The sequence below is a fragment of the Plectrocnemia conspersa genome, unplaced genomic scaffold (assembly GCF_051122295.1).
Source record: "Plectrocnemia conspersa isolate PC_06_02 unplaced genomic scaffold, ASM5112229v1 ptg000013l, whole genome shotgun sequence".
NCBI lineage: Eukaryota > Metazoa > Arthropoda > Insecta > Trichoptera > Polycentropodidae > Plectrocnemia > Plectrocnemia conspersa.
Window position 1 is genome coordinate 21255535 of NW_028277177.1, and position 25338 is coordinate 21280872.

Consider the following 25338-nt stretch of genomic DNA (forward strand, 5'->3'; position numbering starts at 1 on the left):
AATCTACATATATGTATTAGAAACAATGCTATTTACACAGATGTTCAGATGACACGTAATATAATTCGATTAAATTGCATAATATCAACATACATAGCATTTTTTAAATGATTTATAGGACATTTAATTATTTAATTAAATATAACAGCACGCCTTAAATACCAGTCGAGTTATAAACTCAATAAAATAAAATTTCAGTTCAGTTTGTGCGAGAATAACACAAACAGAATTAATTTAAGTGTAGAAGAAAAAAATATATCTACTAAAGATGCGCATACACTTAACGGTTTCCTTTGCAATTGTAATTAAAATTTTGCAAGCAGAATTTTTGCATAAAAACATGTTTGTTGTTAATTAAATATTTATATAATTCATCGAACCGATCGTTGACAAAACTTTGTTACATCGCGTCGGCCTTCTTTGTGCTAGAAATGGAAAGCAAATCGCTATATTGTTTAACAAAAATCCAGTTTAGTCATATAGTTAAATATTTAACGATCACTATACGTCATTAAAGCAAATTAGCTTACGATCTGAACGTCATGCGTAAATATTGTTTTTAATCGTTTCTTTTTTAGATTGATGTTTCTTTATGATAGTAGGATTTATGAGTATTTCTCTTATGGTCTTCGCTCCTTCGATCGGATCGATTTGTTTTAAAAACGGACGATTGTTGATGAATATTTGCTCAGCTTGGACGAGTAGCTTCCGAGCTTCCTGTTATTATGTGAAAATGTGTTTTTTTCTGCCTCATGACCAGTCGGTGGTTGTTCTTATGGTTGGCGACAGTCTCCAGCAGCCTTCCAACCATCCAATGGCCAGAAACTGAATTACCTGCTGTCTCGTGGTCAAACAGATTACGAAGCCACAGGTGTTTCGCGTTAGCGATTGTAAACATGACAGGTAAACTCGGCTCGTACGTTTTCTTATTCTTTAAAAGCAATCCACCAAAGACGCACTCGTTTTCCATCACAATAAACCATCATTGTACGTATGTTTTATGTAGATAATAAGTTTAATCTGTATGCTTGTATGTAAACCTCATTCATATAATATCGCTTTCTGTAATTAACATAACTTAGTTACAATATTATCATATCATCAGCTTCTTAAAGTGTCCAAATATTATTAATTTAATAGCATATATTTTAGGAAAATAACTTAAATATTAGGAAAGAGACGTATTTCACATATTTTTAGAATGACAACAAAAAGATAATCATATGTGTGTAAATACTTCATTTCTTTGAAAAACAATCATTTGTATTTTTTATTTTATTATTCACTATTTAGTTAGATATATTATATATTTACAATTAAAAGAAAATACATTTTATTTACGAATTTTAGAAAAATCACTGTATTTTTTAAATATTTTGACTTTTATAAAAAACTGAGAAAATTGGATTAGAATATATTCCAAAAGGAATTTTAGGAAAATATGTTATATTAAATACATTTAGTATAATAACAAGTATGTATTGATAAAGCAATTAAATTAATGACGTAATATATAATAATGTAATTAAGCGTAAAACATATGTATGTACAAATAATGCTACCGTTTGTTTTATCATTATTACTTATTCTTAAGCTGTTAAAAAATAAAGTAGATATATAAGTATGTATAAATATATTCAAAATTCATAAAAAAGTATATTTTTTATAAAATAATATCTATATTGGCCTAGACGGTTATGTATGTATTCATTTCATATTTCTATACAACCCTTTTGCTATTTTATTTAAATTATGTGTATAAAATATATTTATTTTAATGTAACCACGACGATAGACCAATGCTATAATTTTGTGACTAACGTTTAAGAAAATTTCTTAAGGACCCTAGTGTTTTGTATGATTATTTTATAATTATACTTCGGATTGATCATTAAAGATGATGTTTTTTCTATATTTTCCTAATCTCACGAATCAATAATAAAAATAAAATAAAGTTGTACGTATTAACATATTTGATTGGAAACTGTAATATTAATATATAATTCCGGTACGTGTATATAATTCGAGTGGTAAAACATGAAAGACCTGGGTCCGAATCCCATATGGATATTAATATTTTTTAATTTCTATTGTGCCTGAGAGATCGAAATTAGTGATTATTATATAATTAAAATTCCATACGATCATCATATTTTATTTTTTACCTAGATTGGTTTATCAACGGGTATTATGATAGTAGTTAATAGTAGATAATGCTGTAAAACGGGCCACGAACTTTTTTATAAAATTATTATAGAACTTAGTAAATATCAGGCGCGACTTTTCCTTTCGCTCGCTCGCGTGTTAAGTGACGAGAGTGAGTGAGAAATAAGGACGTGCAGCTACATATTAAGAAATTATAGTCAGTAAGTAAATTTAATAATCTGCACTAAATTGCGTAAAAAGAATTGTTTTTAATATTACTTTGTATTGCATGCTTAAAAATCTTTAACCATAAAAATCCTTGTTTATTATTTTGTTTTTATTCACATTTTATGATTTTTTTTCAAAGCAAAATGGACAATCCTATCGCTAACACTATTCTACGCTCTTTTAATGATTTCGCAAAAGCCTGTCAAGTGTCAAGACACAGACTGTGACTACTTTCAAAACGTGAGTCTTAAGTATCGCCTTTCTGTTTGTTCCATTATTTTTTGTTTCTAATATCACGAAATACATCAGGTAGTTTTAGGGCGAACATATTATATTTTTTCCAAAGGTTTTCCCAATCATTATAATAAAGGGTTGGCCTGTAGATGGCAAGCGCAATGCCCACCCAAAACCCACTGCAGATTAAGATGTCCTTCTATAAAACTACCGAATGTGAGTTAAAATTATTTATTTTATTTTATTTTTCGTAAGTTAAATAGATTAATAATGATATTACGCAGACGACAGATTGCTCTAGCGATAGACTGTTAATATCTAAATATGGGGATTCGGCACTAATCGGAGCTGAAGAATATTGCGGAGAAACGTCACTAGACATCTTATCAACATCAAACTGGATATCAGTAGGTAACACAAAACAATCGTGAAAAATTTACTTATTAATTTATATCCAAAACTCATTTTAAGACGCGATTTTAAAGATTTCTACCAAATGAGCAGGTTTAATAACTCCAGGAGATTCTGAAGGCGGCAGTTTCTTCTGCACATTAGTAGCACAACCTTCGTATATAATAGAAGAAGACTGCCACTGTGGATGGAAGCATAAAGTAAATAATATATTTTACTACATATTTATTATTTTATTAATACTATTTGTGTTTTAGAAAAGAATAGTCGGCGGAAAAGAGACTAGAATCAATGAATTTCCAATGATGGTAGGACTGGTGGATATTGCTCATAAAATAGTGTACTGTGGTGGAACCATAATTCATGAAAATTGGATATTAACAGCTGCTCATTGTTTATACAGTCAGAAGGCTTCGAATGTCGCAGTTCTCTATGGAGATCACAATATTAAATTAAGTATGATTTATATATTTTTTTTAATATATAATAAAACAGTAATTTAATTATTTATGTATGTATCACTATCAGGCGATTCTCCTGCAACAGGGTTAATTAAATCAAGAAGATTCGTCATACATTCCCAATACAAGTATGTAAGACAAGAAAAAAACATTTGTGTGTGTATTACATAAAACTTGGCATTATATTTATTGTAATCTAATTATTAACATAACTTATTATTGAATTTAATGCTTTTATGGAACATTAGGGTAACCTATTAAAGATTATGATTGACATACTTTAAGATTACTAAATAAATAAATCATGATTTCGGGCATCGTGTTTTTTACATTTAGAATATTATTATTTTATAGAATTAACATAAAATATTCACTTAAAGTATATTATTTGATTTCGGAGTGCAGAATAAAATTATTTATTTATTAATCTTCTATTGTATTAAAGATCAAAGTAATCTGTAATTGCTTATATTGTTTTGAAAGTCAAAAAATAATTTTTTAATAAATTAAAAAGAAGCATTTCCTTAGTCCAATATATTTTCATAAAAAAATTAACAAGGCTTTTATAAATATTTAATAGAATAATTTAAGTTGTATATAAAATAAGTCTCTAAACTTATTTACTGTTAAAATTCAGTGCTTATGCATTTAGTGTAAGATAAACTGTTGTAAAATGTCTGTCTAAAATTAACCATAAAGATGTTTTCACTTTAATTATGGTTTTAGGGTTTTCTACAAATATTAATAGAAATAATGTAATTAAATGCTAAAAGATATTTTATTTTTGAATAGTATCAATAATTTTTTCCTTTATTATTAAATATCATTATTAAAAAAACAAGGAATACCTAACAACCATATTTTTTCCTCAAAGATATTATAACTCAATCAATATGTAAATTAAAGTTAAATTAATTTTTTACGTTAATGAAATATTCAAATGTTTTTTTTTTTAATTAAAAGTGTAAAAAGAACATAAAAATGCGACATGATAAATTATTTTATGATCGTGCTAAAAAAAAGTGTTTATATTAAAATTTGTAATATTCTCCATAATTTCTCTCTAGCGCTGGATATGATTATGACATTGGATTGATTAAAACCCAAGGAAAAATTCCATTCAGTGATCGAGTTGGTCCAGCCTGTCTTCCATTCAAATTTTCACATCATACTTTTACTGGAAGCGTAGTACAAGCGTTAGGTAATATACCATATATAAAAATATTAAACATTTTATGACTTATTATTTTTCGATATAACTATTTAATAACAAACAATCACATTATATTATTAAAAAAAATATAAATATTTTTAAAATACTTTTAAAAAACAATTACAATTGACTGTATAATATATAATTTAATAATATTAGGTTGGGGCACTCAGTCTTTTGATGGAGAAGACTCGGATTTTTTGCAAAAAGTCAGGCTGGACGTAATTGACAAAGAAACCTGCATTCAGCATATGGAAGACGTGGTAAACGAAAGAACTTTATGTACATATACACCTGGAAAGGACACCTGTCAACACGATTCTGGAGGACCACTTCTGTACCATGAGCCTAGATCTGGAAGGATTTACGTAGTCGGAATCACTATAGCTGGCTATAGTTGTGCGGCTTCTAAACCTGGGTTGAACTCAAGAGTGACCGAATACCTTAAATGGATCAAGAGCAAAACGGCAAATGTGAAATATTGCAATAAATAAATGAATAAAAATTATGTGAAATTTTATTTTACTCCTATTAACTCATTAACTTTCATTTGTTTTTTCGGGTTTATCGAATTTAATTATCCTTTAATTCACAATTGGATCACTTAATGTAAAGATAAAATCGGCAGGTCAAAACACAGTCAAAAAGTTTTTAGCAATTTATAAGCGTGAAAATTCAATTAAAATATTATATGAATTTAATCATAAACAATATATGTCTTAAACATCTAATAACTCTTTGTTGAAATGAGAAACGACCATGAGAAAACCTTTTCGCAGATTAAGTCAAAGTATCCGCCATGAATCAGAAAGATGAAAAGAATCCGTCGAAAACGCCTTGAGAAAGGATTACACGTGTAAAAAAGGGCGAAAAATATTTTTTTTTTAAATCTCATTTTCTTAGACACTTATTTAAAGATTTTTCTGAAACTTTTACTGACGTTAACACTTGAACATCCACTTTGGAGTTCAAGGCATCAGAACCTTGAAATCTATCCAACATGAATCTAAAATATGTGTACAAACTTTGAGCAAGAGAAGGTCGATTCAACTTTGGACCATCAAATATAGCAAAAGCAGTCGCTTCTCTCTTCGCATCCCCTGGTCCAGCTCGACGATGAATACGTTTCGGAAACGCCTAGAAGCTAGGGACGATCCATAGAAAGAAAAAATTGAAAATTGAAGAAGCGTATAGTCTGCATGTAATTGCCTAATCTATGATTTTAAACCGACCAACTATCTTTGGATCAAACTAGTATCTAGTGGTTTTAATATAAACATCTGTGCATAGTAACTGTTATCACACAGAAGATTAAATTACATATTTCCTATCATGAATATATCTTTAAAATCTAAATATTTTCCTTGGAAATATGTAATTTTTTGTGGGGGGAAAAATACATATTATTAAATAGATATATTTTCATGTTTTTCACTTTGCATAATTTGTAAATAAGTGTTTTTTTTTTAATTTAATATAATAATTCTTATTTGGCTTTAAATATATAGTTCATTATCTAGTTTTAGATGATAATCGTGGTTTTATTAATTCAATTAATATTAAATTAATTAGTTATTAAATAAATTATATACATATCTATATATTATTTTCTAAAGCAAATTCAACCGTTGACAATAACAACTAACATAAATTAACATTAATATTTCTTTATCGTATAAAGTGTGTCTGGAAGTTGTTTATTCCTAAGTCACATGAATTTTCTACTGTTTATTTCATATCTTATCAAAGCATCCGAATATTGTCACTGAGATTAAAATTTTTAGTTCATTTATACAAAAAACATGTTTACAGCAAAGTATGAATATTAATACACTTTTGAAAAACAGAGATTTGCACATATGCCACGTATGTACTTACAATTTTAAGGGTCTTCAAACTATTTTTTTTATTATTAAACTAAAAAAACCCACAATAATCACCTATTTGTACAGCTAATTCTTTATCAAAATTATATGCCCACATACAAAAACTGATTGTTGAAACGTTTTGCACATAGTTATAAGATTCGATCTACTTTTTTCATGGTTATTATATTACAATAAAATAAAAGCAAAAAATTCGCGAAATAAACTGTTGATAAATACACATGATAACGTATCTTAATGTTAAAAGTACATACCTTTTTTAATTATTCAGATACGTCGCAGTATGTTTATGTATGAAAAATACTGAAAAACGCATGTTTTTTTTAATTATTACTATAATTTGTTTGACAATTACGTACGACTCGGTTTTAAAGCTATTATATTACGTTAGTTATTGATAATGGATATTTGTTAAAAGTTCCATGAGACGGTATAATAAAAATATTTTTACCGAAAATTATTTTACTATTAAGAAAAGTACAAATACAGTATTATTATGATCAAGATATTATATAAATTTTAATTTCTAAAAAAAGCAATAGGCACAATTATGTATTATACACCATCGTCGTATTAGCATATCAATGTAAGAAAATGTGTATACAGCTGAGTTTTTCAGTAATTAGATTTTCCGCACTTCCGGTATAATTTTAGGATAAATCGTCGTTTTTCTCGTTAGCTACTTAAATGACAACAGTCGTTAAAAGTGTTCATTACTGACGACACACTGAACGATTCGCTACTGACACAATATTAACTAGTGCTGAGTTTTTTTAAATAAATATATATTTATATTCTACATCAGCATATATTTAAAAATGATAACTAAAGGTAATATATATATAAATAAATATATTAAACTGTAAGAATATTAAAAAATAATAACTACTTACTTTCAGCAAAATGGAATATCATAAAATCAAGTTTATGTTTAATAATTTTTTTGATGCAACAAAATGGAATTAATGGACAGGATGCAAATTGTGATTATTTTCAAAGTGTAAGTATTTTTTTATTATTAGTTATTTATTTGTATAATTATATACTCATTACTTTTAAATAAAAAATAAAGGTACAACATGGTGTGACATATTATGTTTATTCGAAAAACTATCCAAACTCTTACGATAGAGGAATGACTTGTAGATGGCAAGCCATATGTCCTGCAAATAGCAACTGCAGATTAACTTGCGAGGAAGTTAACATTCCTCCGGTAACAACAATGCTTAGATAACTTAGATTTTTTTATAAACTCAAATTCGAATAAAATATTTTTTAGTCTACAAATTGCGTCGGAGACAGATTGTTAATTTCTAAAACTGGAGATTCGTCCCTCACTGGAGCTGACAAATATTGTGGATATGGATCGATAGACGTAACTTCAAATTCCAACAGTCTGTCAGTTGGTAAATATCATTTTATATTAGATATTTAATAAAAATAATACACACAAATTAACTTATCTAATCTAACAACTTGTGATAGTATCTCGCTTTATCTTATCGCTGAATGATAAAAGGTACGCGATTTTCTATAAATTATTTAGTTAAATGAAAATATCATAGATGAATCTTTAATGTTTTCATTTATCTTAATAATTTAAACAAAATAACGTTCCATTTATAATAATTATTAAAATAAAGGCATTATAGTGTAATATTTATTAATTAGAATCAACTTTTTTTAAACAATGGCTAGGATTATCAATTACACTTGAAATTTTCAGCACGTTTTGTTATCACTGACATACAAATTAGCATAAAACGAAAATGTGGAGCAGTTAATTGATAAGTACCTATGTACTGGCGTAATCATTTTTTATACATACAATAAGTATTTTTAGCCAATTAAATATCGACAGTTTAACTAAAATTATCTTATTGTTATTCTTTGCTATATAAAATATGTAAAAAATTATAATATAAGTTCTTTATAACAATGACTTGTTTATATTCAGGTAGTAATTTAATTAAATGATCAGTAACTAAAATAAATGGAATGTTACATAGTCTGTTCCAAAATTAAATAGTCAGTAATATATTGCCGATGGTTAATATTTTTACAAAGAAAAGATAAGCATTATACAATAGCTTCGTAAAAATTATATGATTACATATACCCATTCGAATAGTTTTCTAAATTTAATATCGTCTATTTAATATTTTTTTTTAATTATTACTAACTATTAATTAATATTAACTGATTATATCTGAATAATATATACTATATAGCTGACTTTTTAATTTAAAAGTTAGTGCTAATTTAATTGTCGATCAAAACAATTTCAATTTTATTATTTCTTGTATGTTTTCTATACTGCGAAATAGAGTTACGACATTTTAGAAAAGCTTACAAACAGCAAAAAACACTTAACATAAAAAAAACTATAATGCCGAAAAGTTGTTTTAAAAAGTATTTAAAAAAATAAGGTTAAGCGTTCCAAAAGAAAATTTTATGACACACATGTTGTGTCATCGGCCTATGTAATGTTTTTTTATAAAAATATTATCATCTTTAAAATAATGTTTTTACAAATATTTTTTACTTATATTTAGCACATAAACGACGATTTGAAACCCCTGTTCTTGAATAAAAATAAAATGTTTAAGAGCGGAATTGCTTTGACTAATTTGTCATAACTTTGGCAATGGGCTTATTACATTCAAAGGACTAAATAATTATTTTACCATAAGTGTATATAAATGTGTACATGTATAAACATCGTATCTTGACCTTTCAGTGGCTATAAATTAAGAATAAAAGATCTATTCACAATATATAGCAATGGCATTTTTTTAAATAATGCATAAAAGCATAAAGAAATACATGCAAATTTAGTGAAAACAATCATGAAAAACTGTATGGTTGTGACTCATTTATTGTGTAACAAATATTTTTATCGTGCAATCATTTTTATGAGGGTCGTGAAAAAGAAGAAGAGGGAAGCGGCTGCTTTCTCGATTTCTGTCGATGGCCAGCGTCGCTATACTTGGTGCGAGTTCGGATGAACTTATCAAAAGCACTGTCGGCGATTCGTAAATAAGAACGCCATTCTGTTTATGCGTATTGCGACAAGTTTTTTTCTCATGGTCAATGCATGATAGTCACTGGCGGTCGCCACAGAATAAAAATGTTGTTATTTTAGCGTTTCATTGAATGCTTATTTTTTCTAGGCTTTATATCAACTTACGACAGTATCGGAGGAAGATTTTTTTGCACTTTGGTAGCTCAACCAGGAAATGTACCAGACAATTGTCAATGTGGATGGAAATATGATGTACAGTATAGCCAAAATAAATACAATTGTATTAGTGTATTATATAAATTCAATTTATCTTGACAGAAAAGGATCGTTGGAGGCGTAGAGACAAAAATCAACGAATTTCCAATGATGGTCGGACTAGTGGATCTTAATTTATTGATTATATACTGTGGAGGGACAATAATAAATGAATATTGGATTTTAACAGCAGCTCATTGCTTACAAGGCCAAACTGTAGCCAATGTCGCAATTCTTTATGGAGAACATAATATCAAATTGAGTATGAAAGATTATTATTAATATGTTTTTTTGTATTATATAATATTTATGATAAAATAATGTTTAAAGGCGATTCTCCTGCAACAAAATTGATCAAGTCAGAGCAATTCATCCAACATCCAAATTATGCGTAAGTGATTACTAACATGTCCTTATTTTTAAATATTTTGAGCTAAAATTATATAATAAATTTAATAATTCAAGGAAAATTTAAATCAAAATTATATCTACATAAATTAATTGATGAAAATATTGCCTGTGATATTACAGGATATGACAATAAATTTACCATAAGAGTTTTTATCTTCGTCGATATATTATATTTAAATTCTATATAAAGATACATCTTCTTTTTTACAGCGATGGTTATGATTATGACATTGGATTAATTAAAGTAGCAGAAATTATACCATTTGGAGAAAGAGTTGGTCCAGCTTGTCTTCCATTTAAATATGTCTCTAACGACTTTTCCGGTTCTCAAGTTCAAGCTTTAGGTACTTATTTAGCCTTGTATAATATATTGTTAAGCATTATGTATTACATAAATAAAACCTTTTTAAGGTTGGGGTACTCAATCGTTCGGAGGTTCAGATTCTGATTATCTACAAAAGGTCACCCTAGATGTGATAACAAATAACGTTTGCCAAAATTCATTGGGAAGTGTAGTCAACACTAGAACTCTTTGTACTTATACGCCTGGAAAGGACACATGTCAGCACGATTCTGGTGGCCCTATTTTATACCAGGATCCTGCTTCTGGGAGAATATATTTGGTCGGCGTGGCAATTGGAGGTTATGGCTGTGCTACTACTAGACCTGGGCTGAATACGAGAGTCACTCAACATCTCGATTGGATCAGAAGGGCTACTAGGGAAGCTAAATATTGCGTTAAATAATTTATCATATGTGCAAATGGAAGAGCAGTGAAGTCTTAATTTAATAAAATGCAAATCAATAAAAGTATGTAGTTTTTCCATATTCTTTGCAATATACATAATGTATCTATTTGATTTGAAAAATCGACAATAGGTGTCGTTAAAAAAATTGTTTCACATATTTATTTATTTATTACATTTAATTTACTTTTGCATCAACAGATGTCAGAAGTGTAATTTTGAAATAAATTTTTATTAAAATTTAAATATTTAAATTTAAAGAGAAACTAACAAACAATATATGTACGTATAATGTTACATTTTATTTTATTTTATTATAAGTTTAAACTGCGTTTTTACTGAATAGTAATAAGTTTGACCAACAGGTGTCTACCTAATTTTTTATTAAAATTCACACTTGAATCCAATAAGAATTTTTCAGTTTAATTTCTTATATGATATAAATAAGATTATTTGTATAAAAATTGTTTTTAAATTATTTAATAACATTATATGTACGTATATTTTTAATTTTATGTCACAATTGCTAATAAAGTACATATAATGAATAAATATTTTTCAATAAAACTTAAAATTAATATTGTGATATAATAGGTATATGCTTTATCAATGTTAATAGGTACTTTTTTCTGTGTAAAAAAATAAATTATTATATATAACTAGTATATCTCTGTTTAATAGCATAAATAGTAAATTATTTAAAAAAATTATAAAAATGGTGTAAAATTTTTTGAATTAATATCTATTATAGAACATTTATGAACTTCAAAAAAAAATAATTAAAAAAAATAGCTTCTTTTTAAAATGAAAATATTTTTTTAACTTTCATTCCTTTTCCTTAACACTTCACTATATTATTATCTTAATTTTTAATTTTGCAATCCAAAACTAAAGCACTTACTCCAATAACTTAAATAATCAAATAATATACTTAATGTATTAAAATAAAGATTTGTGTTATGCCCCAAATAATTAAAATTCATTAAGGGATCGAGGAAGAGTAGATATTTTTCTCGGTTGTATATAATCTGATCGCTGAACTCAAACATCTAAGTAGAATTTACGCAACTTTAATCGTTCGATCTGATTCATCCGAGAGTTCAACTCGGTATTTGAGATAGCTTGATGAATACTGCGTCACAGCACTACTGCAAATAACGTATTTATTCTATAGTGTCCATTTAAAACACAAATTGTACGGCCATATTTACCAAGCTTAATACTGAACAGAAAACCATATGTTAATTAATACTACAATTAAAATGTATTCGCATTAACTCGTGAATAGTCAAGAATATGGTGAGTCACATGTTATGCGATACATTCTTAAGTAGCTACTACTACCCTGATGAATTTTACCAATTAATGACTTGTTTTATATAGCTGATATATAACAAAATAATATGTTTTTAAGTACAATATTTTATCAAAATTAAGATTTTTATTTTATTTAAAAATCGATTTTTTCATTTCATTTTATATCAATTTATTGATCATTTTTAATTTAAAATATGGTGTTATTTTTATCACCCGCGCAGTAAAAAAATACAGTTTTACTGCTATTGACCAATGGATTTTTAAATCGAGTGTTTAATACATTTTACCTGGCCAAGTTTGTAAAATTATATTCATACTCATTCATATGGAAACAGTTGCGAAACGTCCATTTGCTGTTCAAACCCAAACCTAATATAAAAAATTATAAAACTAATTAGTATAACTTTTGAACCTCCATTAGATTAATTTGCTTTTGAACAGAAAATATTTCGCAACTGAAAAATTGAGTTTCATAGACATTTTAGAATAGCATATAATTTTAACGTCTTGATTTAAAACTTCAATTTTTGGACTGATTTTTGAACTTCCACTAGATTAATTCATTTATGTTAGGTTTGGGTTTGAACAATAATGGACGTTTTACAACTGACAAATTAAATTTCATAGACATTTTAGAACAGCGTTTAATTTAAATCTCAATTCAACCTTAGACAAATAAAAACAACCAATAAGAGTCAAAGTTTTGCTCATGTTTTGTTGAAATAATATAAGTATTTATTTATTTAATTTATCTAATTATTTTTAACAATATTATTTTTCATGAATGAATGTTTATTTTTATGTTATCAACAATAGATGTTTATCAAACCTTTACGCCGTTTTCCGAACAGAGGGGATTTAATAGAATCAACTTTTATGATTGGTCGACAACTAGAGAGAGAGGGAGATCATTACAGAAAATAGCTTGTAGGCGTGGCTATGCAGCATCCAGCATCCGAGTGGCACACAGATCGACCAATCACGGTGCCCATTTATCCACGCAAGAAAACCAGTTTAGAAGCGGGAACTGACAGAACCGACCTATTGAAAAGCTCAAGAAAAACTGTTACAATTAAATACTGAAACTAAAAGAAATTGAAGCACTGAAACTAATAATAACACAAGAAATAATTTTAATGACACCAAAATGTTGTGTGACTTTTTTAGAATTTGTTCGCGTATCGCATTGTATTGTTGAATTTTCTCTTCTTGTGCCTTTTCGGAAGATGTTTAAAGGTTCGTTGACCATTATTTCACCATCCACCACATCCACGTGTCACGGCACAATAGAGATTATGTACCATCGGCACGATAATACGTGCTTGGCTCGAATGCACGCTCACGACATTTCGATCGTATATTGGATTCCACTATGCATTCGTAAAAAAATATACACATACGGATAATATTAAGCCGATACGGCGCTAATGACCTCGTGAAAAAATTAAGCGTTATAATAACTGCGCTTCTAACTATGGATGTAATGATTTTTCGAGTAGGAGAATGAATAAATGAGATGTATGTATATATATTTCAGGTATAAGTTCCTTCAGCCTTTTTTATACATACAAGAAATAAAAGGTGCGGAACATTGCCTTCAAAATCACCCACTTTCAAGGTAGTACTTTTACAATAAACATTATTATTCGAAGAGACAACTTTTAGTTTTTTTACGCGGCCCCGTTTGTGTTAAAATTTGTTTGCAAATTATTGCTGACTTTATTGCTTTTTGAACATTAAAAAAATATTAAATATGAGAGGAAATATTCAACGAATGTAAATTATTAGCAGTAAATTTAGGTATAAGATCTATAAATTCAGATCGAAAACCTAAGGAAGAAGCAAAGAAATAACAAAAAATCAACAACAGCACCAGCTGAATTATATAAATTTAATGCTTTTATAGATTGTATTATCAGTAATTTGACAGCTAAATTTAATGCAGAAAAATAAATAAATAATATATTCAGTATGTGATTATTCCTAAAAATAAATTTAGAAACAACAGTATTGAATCTATTCCGAAAATATTTTTAATAAAATATGTCATTTCAAAAAAATTATATTGGAATATATTTCCACCAGTAGATATATATGTTTACCAGTGAAAATATAGATTATCTGGCAGGTGCTAGTACAATTATATGATGTAAAATAGTGTAGAGTACGCTCGGGATAAGGATTCCGGTTTGTTATTGTGTGCGTGAACTGTGTGGCTCAAAACAATTTCGCTCTAAATATTTAATTTTTTTATTTTATTAGAAAATATATGTTTATTTAACATACATACATCTGAGCTAAGTTGGAAAAGTTCAACGGACAAAAAAAAATATATAATCGAAGAAACCAGACATTGATGTCATTAATTAAATATTTGCAAAATTCAAAATCCTTCACTAGTCAAAAAAATAATGAAGTCTTTAGCTCTTCTTCAAAAGCAAAAAGATATAAAATGGGGAAAGAAATTATTCGCAGGTTGTTTAATGGCTCGACGACTCTATTAAATCATTAGAATCTATTGAATAAATTAAAAAATTATAATTGGCGCAACGACAAGAATAATAACTTTTTTAAGCCTTACAGAGAATAGTGTAAAAAAACCAACAACGTACGGATTAATGGAAAAATATTTTAATCCACGGGTAAGAGAACGAAAAACTTACAGTGTATATTTGAAGCCTTGATATCAATTAACCCAGATATGCCCAAGAAATTTTGTTCTCTTAAAATTTCATTTATAAATAAAAAACAGTGGCACGAGTTTAGTGACCTACCCATGGGACAGTGGGCATATCTGGGTTAAACCAATATCAACACAAAATTATTTAAAATAAATCACTAGAGAAGATCGAACTTCTGTGCCACACTGCACTTTAATGATGAATACCAGCGTTGTCGAATCAGCGACTGTCCTTAAAAGATAAAGCGAGACAACGAAGTACACGCTACATCGCTCCTCCCTCTCATATACATGTACACGCACACAACAACAAACCGGCATCCTTATCCCGAGCGTAATATATATATCCGATGTATAAATGTTACAGTGAATATGTATTTTTTGGTAAATTATATTTTCACTAGTAAAGTCCTCATTATATTTTCACTAGTAAAGTCATTTTCACCAGAAGATATAAATTTCTACTTGCGAAAATATAATTTAACTGATGGGTGTAATATGCTGTTCTAAAATGTCTATGAAGCTCAATTTGACAGTTTCGAAACGTTTATTTGCTGTTCAAACCCAAACCTATCCTAATGAAAGTTCTTAAACTAATCATGGTTTTTGTCCAAAATACAAACTAAATCAACTCTCGGAGAAAAATAAGCGGAAGAATAAGTACAGACATCTCACATATTGCTCCATAGCTTGTCTGCATTTCGATATTACATTATGTTTTAAAAATATGATATTACCATGGACTTCTAATATAAGATGTCTGATCAAAGTATATTCAAATCAAATTTTGGTCAATAGGAGAGCACAAAAACAATTGTCACTTCTCAGAAGGCAAAAATTCACGTCAAAAGCAATAAAATCGTGTCGGCGCAGTCGCAGTGGGAACGCTCGGTAACGAGCGTTCCCACTGCGATTGACGTGGATTTTTGCCTTCTGAGAAGTGACAATTGTTTTTTGCGCTCTCCTATTGGGCAAAATTTGGTTTAGATGTGCTTTATTTGATTCTCATCCGTAATATAAACGCTTGATAATCAAGTGTTTTCACTGCCATGGCACTGGACTGGAAATTAAATATATGGCAACACTGAGCAGCAAAGAAAACATGACTAATAATGATGAGTAGATATTTTTAATAATTTTTAATGCCCAAATAAAATATTTCACAATGATGGCTAATTTTTATATTTATTTGTAGCATAGAAAGGGTTAACTTGTACCTATTACTATTTATTCAAGAAATTATATTATGATGGTAAAAAATATATAAAATGGCATTTTTGTCATGAGTCCCTGAATCATTTTTCGCTCTCAGCGGCCCTGGGTATATTTGTTAATATAATAATAATAAAGACATCGATAATACTATTTCATGATCTCTTATTACATTTAAAACCTAATATAAAATTTAAATATGTCGGGACAACCCGACAATCGTGAGAGAAGATTGTCCCGACAATCGTGAGAGAAGATTTGTCGCAAATACGTGTAAAAAGCACATTAAATTCAAATGTTATCAACTTTGCGATTTTAGTACAACTTGTTGCACACGTGCATTTGTATTATGTTGATGTACAACAATTCAGGTAAATGCTTCATCAAATGGAGCATAAACAAAGGCTATTCGGATCCTTCACATAAAATAATGGCGTGACATTGACAATGCTGACAGCAGTTGGAATGCGAAGCGACAAGTGCAATGTTGCCAAATGTTGCTCTACCTGTGCAAACTTCAATTCAAAAAAATAATTGTTCTATTTTCTAATTTGATATTTGATTTAGTTAATAATTCACAAAACATTTTTATGCTACATTTTATTAAAACGGCTTCCGTTAATATTGTAATGTATGTAATCACCTTTTATTTTTTGATAGATTGTGAAACCTAATTATTTTTTAAAATGTGCAATATTTGAGTCATTCGAGATAATTTCCCCTCCGAATGTTATCGCATGAACAAATAAAGACATTTTAAAATTTATTATTCAAGCACGGAGATACACACGCTTCACATGAACATAAAAAAAATCAATAAACTTTGTACACAGTCTGTGAGCGAAAAGCTTTTACGACTGCACAAGCCTCACGCCTACCAGACATGACTCACGAGCCGCATAATTCACATATCTATATATCGCACTTTGACAATAAAAAGTAGGTACACAATTTTTTGCTAATCTTAAATTATGTATCTACCGATGCAAAAATAATTTTGCAATATTCCTTGGTAAAAAAACTATGGTGTTCTATGAGGTGAGCGTCATTCAAATTCAATGCACCGAAGAGGAAATATCGAGAAATTCCTACCGAACGTGCTCCAAACTGGAGACTGGCTCCGAGATGTATTGCAACGTCATCTGAATACAAATCGTCGTCAAGCGAAGACGTTTTATGCAAAAGTAGTCGAGCTTGATGACCGGTGAAAAGCCTCTTATTTCTCTAAAAAATTTTGAAAGCGATCATTTAATAAATAAATGGCCACAAGCTAAACATGAAGATATAAATAATTTTGGTAAAATGCGGGTCTTGAGCTAGATTAAAATTTTTTGATAAAAGGTTTTTTTAAATATAATAGAATTTTAAATTTCGTTTTAAATTATAATTACTTAAAGTAATTAAATTATATACTTATTTTAATTAATTTTATTTTTTTAGTTAGACTTTAATATATTTATAACCATATAAATCGTTATACTTTATTTTTGGTGAAACGATAAGAGGCATATTCACAAAATTAATCACTTTTCGCAAATATGCATTGGCAGTGAAAAAGTACTTGTCGCGCATACGTGTTAAAAGCACAATAGACAACAATGTTATTAGTCTGGGCTTAAATTTTTTATAAAACTAGAGTTGAGTTAGTATTGCGTTTCACTTTTATGTAATTATATTACATAGTTATTTTGTAAATTTCACACTTTTGTAGAAATATCATCATAAAATCATTTAATAAATAAATATGTAACAACAATTTTTAATCAAATATTACATTTATGGGTTTTTCATAATATTGTATATATAAAAAAAAAACTTTTCTGCTAAATAAACTATTATTTTTTATTTTTGCTCAAGAATTTTTCACGAAAAACGCATTAACAGTGAAAAAGCACCTGTATTAAAAGCGCAGTGAACAAAATTGATATTAATTTTTATGACTCGCTGAAAAGTGCAATTTTGTTATGCTGAGTAACGTGACGATCGAGATCCTATATATAAAATATTAATATGATATTGACAATGACGTCAGCAAGTGAAATGTAGAACGACAAGTGCAGTATTGCATATTATTTACCAGTTCAAACGATTCATATATGAAAGACAAAAAAAACACAAAACGTCGAGAGTAAGCGAGCAAAAGAACCTCCTCCATCTTGATTAAATGTATATAAGCGTATACATAGCGCACGCAAATGCGTTCTATTAAAAACAGCAGAAAATAACAAATATAACTTCACTTCAAATCTACGTAATTGGTTTGAAAAACTACCCTCATATATCTCAACCATAACATTTAAAACGTACATAATACACTTTTATTTTGAATTCATTTCAGACAGGAATATTCATCAATAATATTCACTAGTAACTACTGATATGGAGTTTACAAGAATTTATCCAATTTTTCACCAAGCATAGGAAGCAGCCGCTTCCCTCTTCACGTCACGCGCAGACAAGGAAACATCATCTATGCATAGTAATTACACAAATTGTACGTGATTCAAACATTGCTGCACATTTAATTATAGTTAATAATTAAATAACTTTGCCTTCTATTATATATAAAAATAAACAATATATTAGGACAAAAACTGCCGATTTCGTTTGATAAATAAATAAATAACTTTAATCCGTTTTATAGCTCTCACATTTGATATCATTCATGCATCAACTAAAGTTATAACATACCTAAATAATAATTAAATATGGTTATTGCACAACACCATGGAACGCATCTCTTTTACTTCAACGCATTCCTTTGAGTATTATTACAACAATTCATAGCATAAACAATATATATTGTCTTTATTGTACGTACAAGACCTCCCATAGCGATTAAAGAAACCGTTTACCAAGATTTATTACACATTACAAGATATTTAAATTCCTACGAACGAAGAGGGAAAAGTCCATTGAATTATCATCTATCTATAGTTGAGTGAATCAGTGAAATTATAAAACAATAGCATTATACAATTATGCAATTCATCATTGTAAGATTAAATTCGATTAACTGGTTAACGGAATACGTGTGCGTTGACAATAGTGATGATTTGACCTCACGTGTTGCGTTTTAAACCGATTGAATCCGTCACGTAGTAGTGCGTTTTTATTTTATGCTCATGACTAAGTTCTGGTGGGTGACATTTGACATTACTAATCGTCATTGTCTCCGTTGATGGAATAGCAATGGACGATGCGTTGGGCGTCAGTCATCGAAGATTCTAAGTGGGTTGTCCATAGTTGAACCTTTTGCCGAGATACGAAGAAGCATTTTCAATTGGCCTTAAATAGGAGCTCCTAGCTATCGGCGATGGCCAAAAAGAAAGTACCATGCCAACGGGATTCAAATGCCAGCACCTCTAGATGGAGCTGTCGGTCTCCTCCTATGGTCCAAGCAGCAGAGAAGCGGCTAGCATGCTAATTCAGAAGTGGGCAGGTGTGTAGTTAAAATATTTACGCTAACATTTTTCAATCAGAATTTTCAGTAAAAAATATTATATTTATTTCAGTAAGTAAGATTTACTTCAAAATAATATAGTCAATAAAATATTTAAATTTTATCTCGATAATTTGTATTTTTATAGTTAAAGTTAACTACTTTAGCTAGGAATGTTTCATCTAATAAAATTTAAGCCTTGGCATATACTACGTAAGATAAAATTCCGCAGATTAATCCAGACGTCTGTTATCAATAATATTGTTTTGCAACAATTCGAAACATTTATGCTTATCAGTTTATATCGAAGCACTTCAATATACGGATATAAAACAAGACATCTCTAAATATAATTAATTAAAATTAGAGATACATAGACATTGTAGTGTCATAAATTAATATTTGAGATATTAAATATGATATTTTTACTACTAAGTTGTGAAATTTATTATTAGACTATATCGAGATATTGAGATTAAATACTTTGATGTGAAAATATTAAGAGAAGATTCATAGAGGTTTTCACCTTCTCGAGGAATGCTTTTCTTGGACAAACAACTCCACTCTTATCTCCACTACTGTTGAATTTTTATAGTTTTGTTGACCATTTTTTCGGTTATACAGCAAAAAGTTAACTTTTTATATTGCACTTTTTGACATCTAACCTAATGAACGTTCTAAAACTGGTTATAGTTTTTGAACTTCTACTAGATTAATAAGCTTAGATTAAGTTTAGGCTTGAACAGCAAATGGACAATTCGCAACTAGTAAATTGAGTATCATAGACAGCTTAGAACAGCTTAAATCTAAATTTATTCATAGTCATTCAATCAATGAATAAACACATCTCGTTACGTTAAAACGGTAAAATATGTTAGCGATCATTTGTAGGCTATAAATTGTTTATGCGATCAATTTACGCGGCGGTAAACAGCTAGCGGTAAATTGCTGGAGATAACTTTTTCTATACTCCTGTAATATATACTTCTGAAGAAAGTAAAATTTTGTTCTCCTTGCAAAAAATCTTGGCATGAATGAAATTACATAAGCCTTCTTTCATATTACCACTTCAAGCATATTTCATATTACCGCGTTTCGTATTTTTTACAAACGATCTCTACTTGAAACAGAGGATTTGTACATCTCCTCATTTTCACGACGTAATATATTATGTCTTATGATACGGTGTCTTAGTCATCGGTATTTGTTGCAATATATAGATAATTTAAAATTTATTTTTTATCATATTTTCATGCCACAAACAAGAAACAAGTTAAACAAAAAGCGTTTTAAATCAAGCAAAACATGTGTAAGAAAAATATCTTACTTCACAATTTTATCAAATATCTGAAAGCACTCCGTCTCGACACCTTGCAGACTGACTGTCATGGAAAAATGTATATCTGTACTTTCAGTACGACTACTTTGTTAGGGGAGTTTATGAGACCAAGTTTTCTATATATTTAAAGCAACGATTATGCACGTAGATTGGCACAAACTACTAAATCCGGACTACACCCATTGTTGATGAAAGAAGCACGAATCTTTCGGATACGATTGGTCAATGCTCACGTTCAACGTGTGTGTTTATACATGCGTCTGCGTGCGAGAGGATAGTCGACGGAGTTCGCATGCAAATGTTCTCTCCGTTCGCTCGCCGTACACTTTATTCGCTTAAAAAAGGCACGATTTGTATGGAGGATATTAGAGAAATGGTGTGGTGAACAGAGTGCACGAGTAGCCCCGAGACGCGCCGGTCGACAACCTTTTGCCACACTTTTTACATAATAAACATTTTTACACGAGGAAGTGGCAAGTGTCCTCTCTTAAACGCGCGTGAGCTTTCTCGAAACCGAGAAAGGACGAGAATGACAAATTCTCAAACTTGCTTTATTATATGAATCGTCTGATAGTCTGTATGACTCGATATTTATTTCTTATGAATCCGAGTAATTTACAAAGAATTCTTTGATAAGTAAATGAGTCAATATATATATAAGATAATAAATAAGCAATTTATTTTATTTACCTAGGTTTTAATCTATATGCTAAAATTATGCAATATTTATATTTAGCACATATTTTAATTTCGCAATGATAGCATATCAATTGCTTATCTCTTCAATATAAAAATATATATTTGTGTAGGTACATATACTATATATATGAAGAAAATATTAATTTATTTTAATTATTTACCACAATATTCATGTGTGAGATTAGGAGAAATTTTGCTCAATTTATTATTTGTTGAAAAATAGGAAATACTATTTACAAGTATAATACTTTTATCAAGGCAAAAGTAAATTATGCCGAAAATAAAATCGACCATATCAAAAAGAACATGAATAAGGAAAGACATATGATGCAATTAAAAATAATAATACATGATTAATCAAGTTAATTTAAATTTATGGCACAATATATATTAAGTTGTCATGAAAGAATTAAAATTTTTGATCAAAATTTCATGAGTGGAATTTATAAAATAAAAAAGATTCAATATAATTTAATTAAATACATAAGAAATTTGATCATTTTGACGGACGGATAGTGACGGGTGGCAATTTGAAAATGATGTAAATAATCGGCGGACGAGGCCCTGCTGGCCGTCACGCTCTCATCGTGTAGTACACAAAGAAGCAATAACAAAGTACACATTTAAAAATAGTTTTAACATCTGAGTTAGTCATAATGCAAATAGTTTCCTACTGCTGGCAATCTGGAAACCACATACCAACTCTGACGCGTTTCTTTCTCAGAACGCGGCCACAGGAGATCCGACGTTTTTCCGATCCATTGTCTCGGTCTGATATAATTAACATCATGCCATGCAGGATAAAGAAACATTAAACTTTAATGCATCATCATAATTTAAGATCTTCTTAAATGACACATACGCTTTAACTAATAATCTTAATCAGGATTTTCACTCTCGAAAACTCAGCAATGCGTTTATGTAGTTCACGATCGGGACGCGTATGCGCATGGCAATCGTGTTGTTGTTGAGATTGCACGTCGAGATTGTTATGTGGCCGAAATAAACGAATCTGAAAGAATGAGAACGGAGGGTGTACTTTGGGAGGATGGCGTGTGAGAAAATTCGACGAGGCCAAAAGGAAGTTGACGCGCGTCTACGCGTGAATGTGACTTTGACGATTAACGGGAAATATACATATGTAAATTCGTTGAACCTGTTGAAAGAATCAATCTATAGCTTTTGGCATACCTAATATGCCTTATATAAAAAATAATAATATACATATGTATTTTATGAGGATTTGTATAAATATTAAATACTATATCTACTTAAAAAATGTTAAAAAACCTGAAAATCAGGACTAGAATATGTCATTTGCTACATTATTATTATGTGTATAAAGAAGCATTTAATATTTTGTAAATAACATATAAATATGTTCCTAAAAATACCTTCTTTATACTGGTATTTATGTGCTACTGCCAAGTAACATATTTTAATTACAAAGTGCAGTTTCTCTCTGAAGAAAGAAACGAAAAGATTAAAAATAAAAATAATATTACGTTTTTAAAATGGTTACGTAACTTTTGTGCCACATTGTATTATATTGATTATATAAATGGATAAAAAATAATATTTTATATTTTAAGAGTCTAACAATATTTTTTTAAATAAATATTTCAATAATGTATTGTAAAATGTTTTTTTTTTGCTCCAACCCTTATATTATAAAATCAGTTAATATACGATTAAACGTAATGCATCTGTGAGATGTATAAAAAAATATAATAAAGGTTAAGATTAACGTGAAAAAACCTGTGATTTACATACATAGATTGAATGACGGTTCTGCAGTAAAATATCACAAAAACGGTTATTTATAAATATGATATAGACTAAAAGGGTGTTATTTTCTCAAATTCATAAAATGGGAAAATTTGTATCGAATGATATTTAATATAATACGTATTTATATCAGGGGTGGGAGATAAAGTTATTAAAGAAAGAGGAAAATTTAAAAGAGCAATATAAAATAATTGTTCTAATAGTCATTAATAACTCTCTGGGACGAATCATTTTCCGAAGAAAAAATACGAAAATTTACCTTACATTAATTAATGTACAAACAATTTGTTTTATAGAACAAAATATTTATTTAAATGCACATATCTCTCAAAATAATTCTATGTTAAATAGCACCTTCAAATAAGAGGAAATTTTAAGGATTGCCTTTAGCAGAATTCTAGAAATATATGTATATGCGAAATTTTAAATTGTATAGAATTGAACAAACCGTTTTTTCGTCGAAGACATTTATAATAGCTCAAGGTTTCTTTTTTATTGAATTAAAAATATGGCATAACTTCAAAACATAAATAAACGTGTCAGTAAAGTTGCTGGAATTTGCATTACTTAGCAATTATTTTCTGTGGTGTATTAGATAAGGAGGGCAACTTAAATTAGCAAAATATATTAAATAACTATTCCATAGAGCGAGTTGTTTTTTTAGAAGATTTATCTTACTTTAACCCCTTGAGCGGTTTCGCCATACATGTACGGCGATCGATTTTTCGCGGTTTTGAGGTACCCCATATAATATTTTTTAAATTTAATTTGATGTAAATGATTTTTATAGAAAATAATATCAATAAATTAAAAAGTATGTAAATAAACATAACAAAAAATACGTAGAACCGCTGAATTGATATAAAAAACCCACAAAAGTCGAATAATATATATAAAATAAATTAACCAAATTTAATAATAAGAAAAGTGTTGAAATAAATTATTAAAACACACCAATACAAAAAAATAGTGAAATAAAACAAATCAATTACACGTTGAGAAGCACTGATTTTTTTCTATAAATGACTTTTAATGCAATATAAATAATAATAAATAAATAGCAACAAAAATAATTGTAAAAAAATACGTTAAATTAATTCACTCCCAGGTGTTTCTAACAAATTAAAAAATGTTTCTAAAAACTACTAAAAGGGTTAATGCACAAAAATTCGTTTTATGGAATAAGGTATTTATTTAAATGCACATATCGACCAAAATAATTCCATTTAAAATAGCACCCTTAGATAAGCACAAAAGATTTATCAAACCTATCAATGTTTTGCTATGCAATGCTATGTTTTGTTATCAATGACGAAAATGTTAACAATCATAACATAATATATATAAAGTTGGAATGCTGTTTTTATTTTATTTATTTTGACTAATATAATATAAAGCCAAAGTCTGCCGAGAGGGGGGGGGGAGAGTAAATTGGGTTATTCAATCTAAAAATTCAGATCGAATATCTAAGGAAGAAGCAAAGAAATAATGAAAAATCACAACAGCACCAGCTGAATTATATCAATTCATTGTTTTTATAGATTGTATTATCAGCAATTTGACAACTAGATTTAATACATCAAAATAAATAAATAATATACTCAGTTTCATGTGCTTATTCCTAAAAGAAAATCTTGAAAAAAGTCTCGAATCTATGCCGAAAATATTCTTTATAATATGTCATTTCAGTAAAATCATATCGAAATAAATTTTCAATAGTAGATATATATTTTTACCAGTGAAAATGTAATTCATCTGGCAGGTGCTAGTAAAACTATACGATTTCAACTTATCCATATGTAGTAATATATATTATATATTTACATACTTTTCATTATTTATTTGC

At 28.6% G+C, this 25338-nt stretch overlaps 2 protein-coding genes across 13 annotated transcripts; both read left to right on the top strand.

Annotated features, from left to right (window-relative positions):
- The first annotated feature begins 758 nt into the window (after nucleotides 1-758).
- Nucleotides 759-5197, top strand: LOC148227557 (venom serine protease-like). Of its 12 annotated transcripts, none has more exons than XM_088202984.1 (9): nucleotides 759-987; nucleotides 2513-2613; nucleotides 2683-2823; nucleotides 2871-3018; nucleotides 3093-3218; nucleotides 3276-3474; nucleotides 3547-3607; nucleotides 4547-4680; nucleotides 4852-5197. In XM_088202984.1, the coding sequence occupies exons 6-9, from the start codon at nucleotides 3321-3323 to the stop codon at nucleotides 5184-5186; spliced, it is 684 nt and encodes a 227-aa protein (XP_088059110.1). In that variant the 5' UTR covers nucleotides 759-987; nucleotides 2513-2613; nucleotides 2683-2823; nucleotides 2871-3018; nucleotides 3093-3218; nucleotides 3276-3320; the 3' UTR covers nucleotides 5187-5197. The 12 variants fall into 12 exon arrangements, with proteins under 12 accessions (XP_088059110.1, XP_088059105.1, XP_088059109.1 ...); XM_088202979.1 differs by having other exon boundaries at nucleotides 3112-3218; XM_088202983.1 differs by having other exon boundaries at nucleotides 2892-3018.
- Nucleotides 5198-7290: 2093 nt separating this feature from the next.
- LOC148227558 (venom serine protease-like) lies at nucleotides 7291-11079 on the top strand. Its single transcript, XM_088202990.1, has 9 exons — nucleotides 7291-7409; nucleotides 7478-7578; nucleotides 7651-7791; nucleotides 7858-7984; nucleotides 9752-9855; nucleotides 9922-10120; nucleotides 10189-10249; nucleotides 10480-10613; nucleotides 10681-11079. Exons 1-9 carry the CDS (start codon nucleotides 7397-7399, stop codon nucleotides 11013-11015), a joined length of 1215 nt encoding a protein of 404 aa, XP_088059116.1. The 5' UTR covers nucleotides 7291-7396; the 3' UTR covers nucleotides 11016-11079.
- Nucleotides 11080-25338: the final 14259 nt, after the last annotated feature.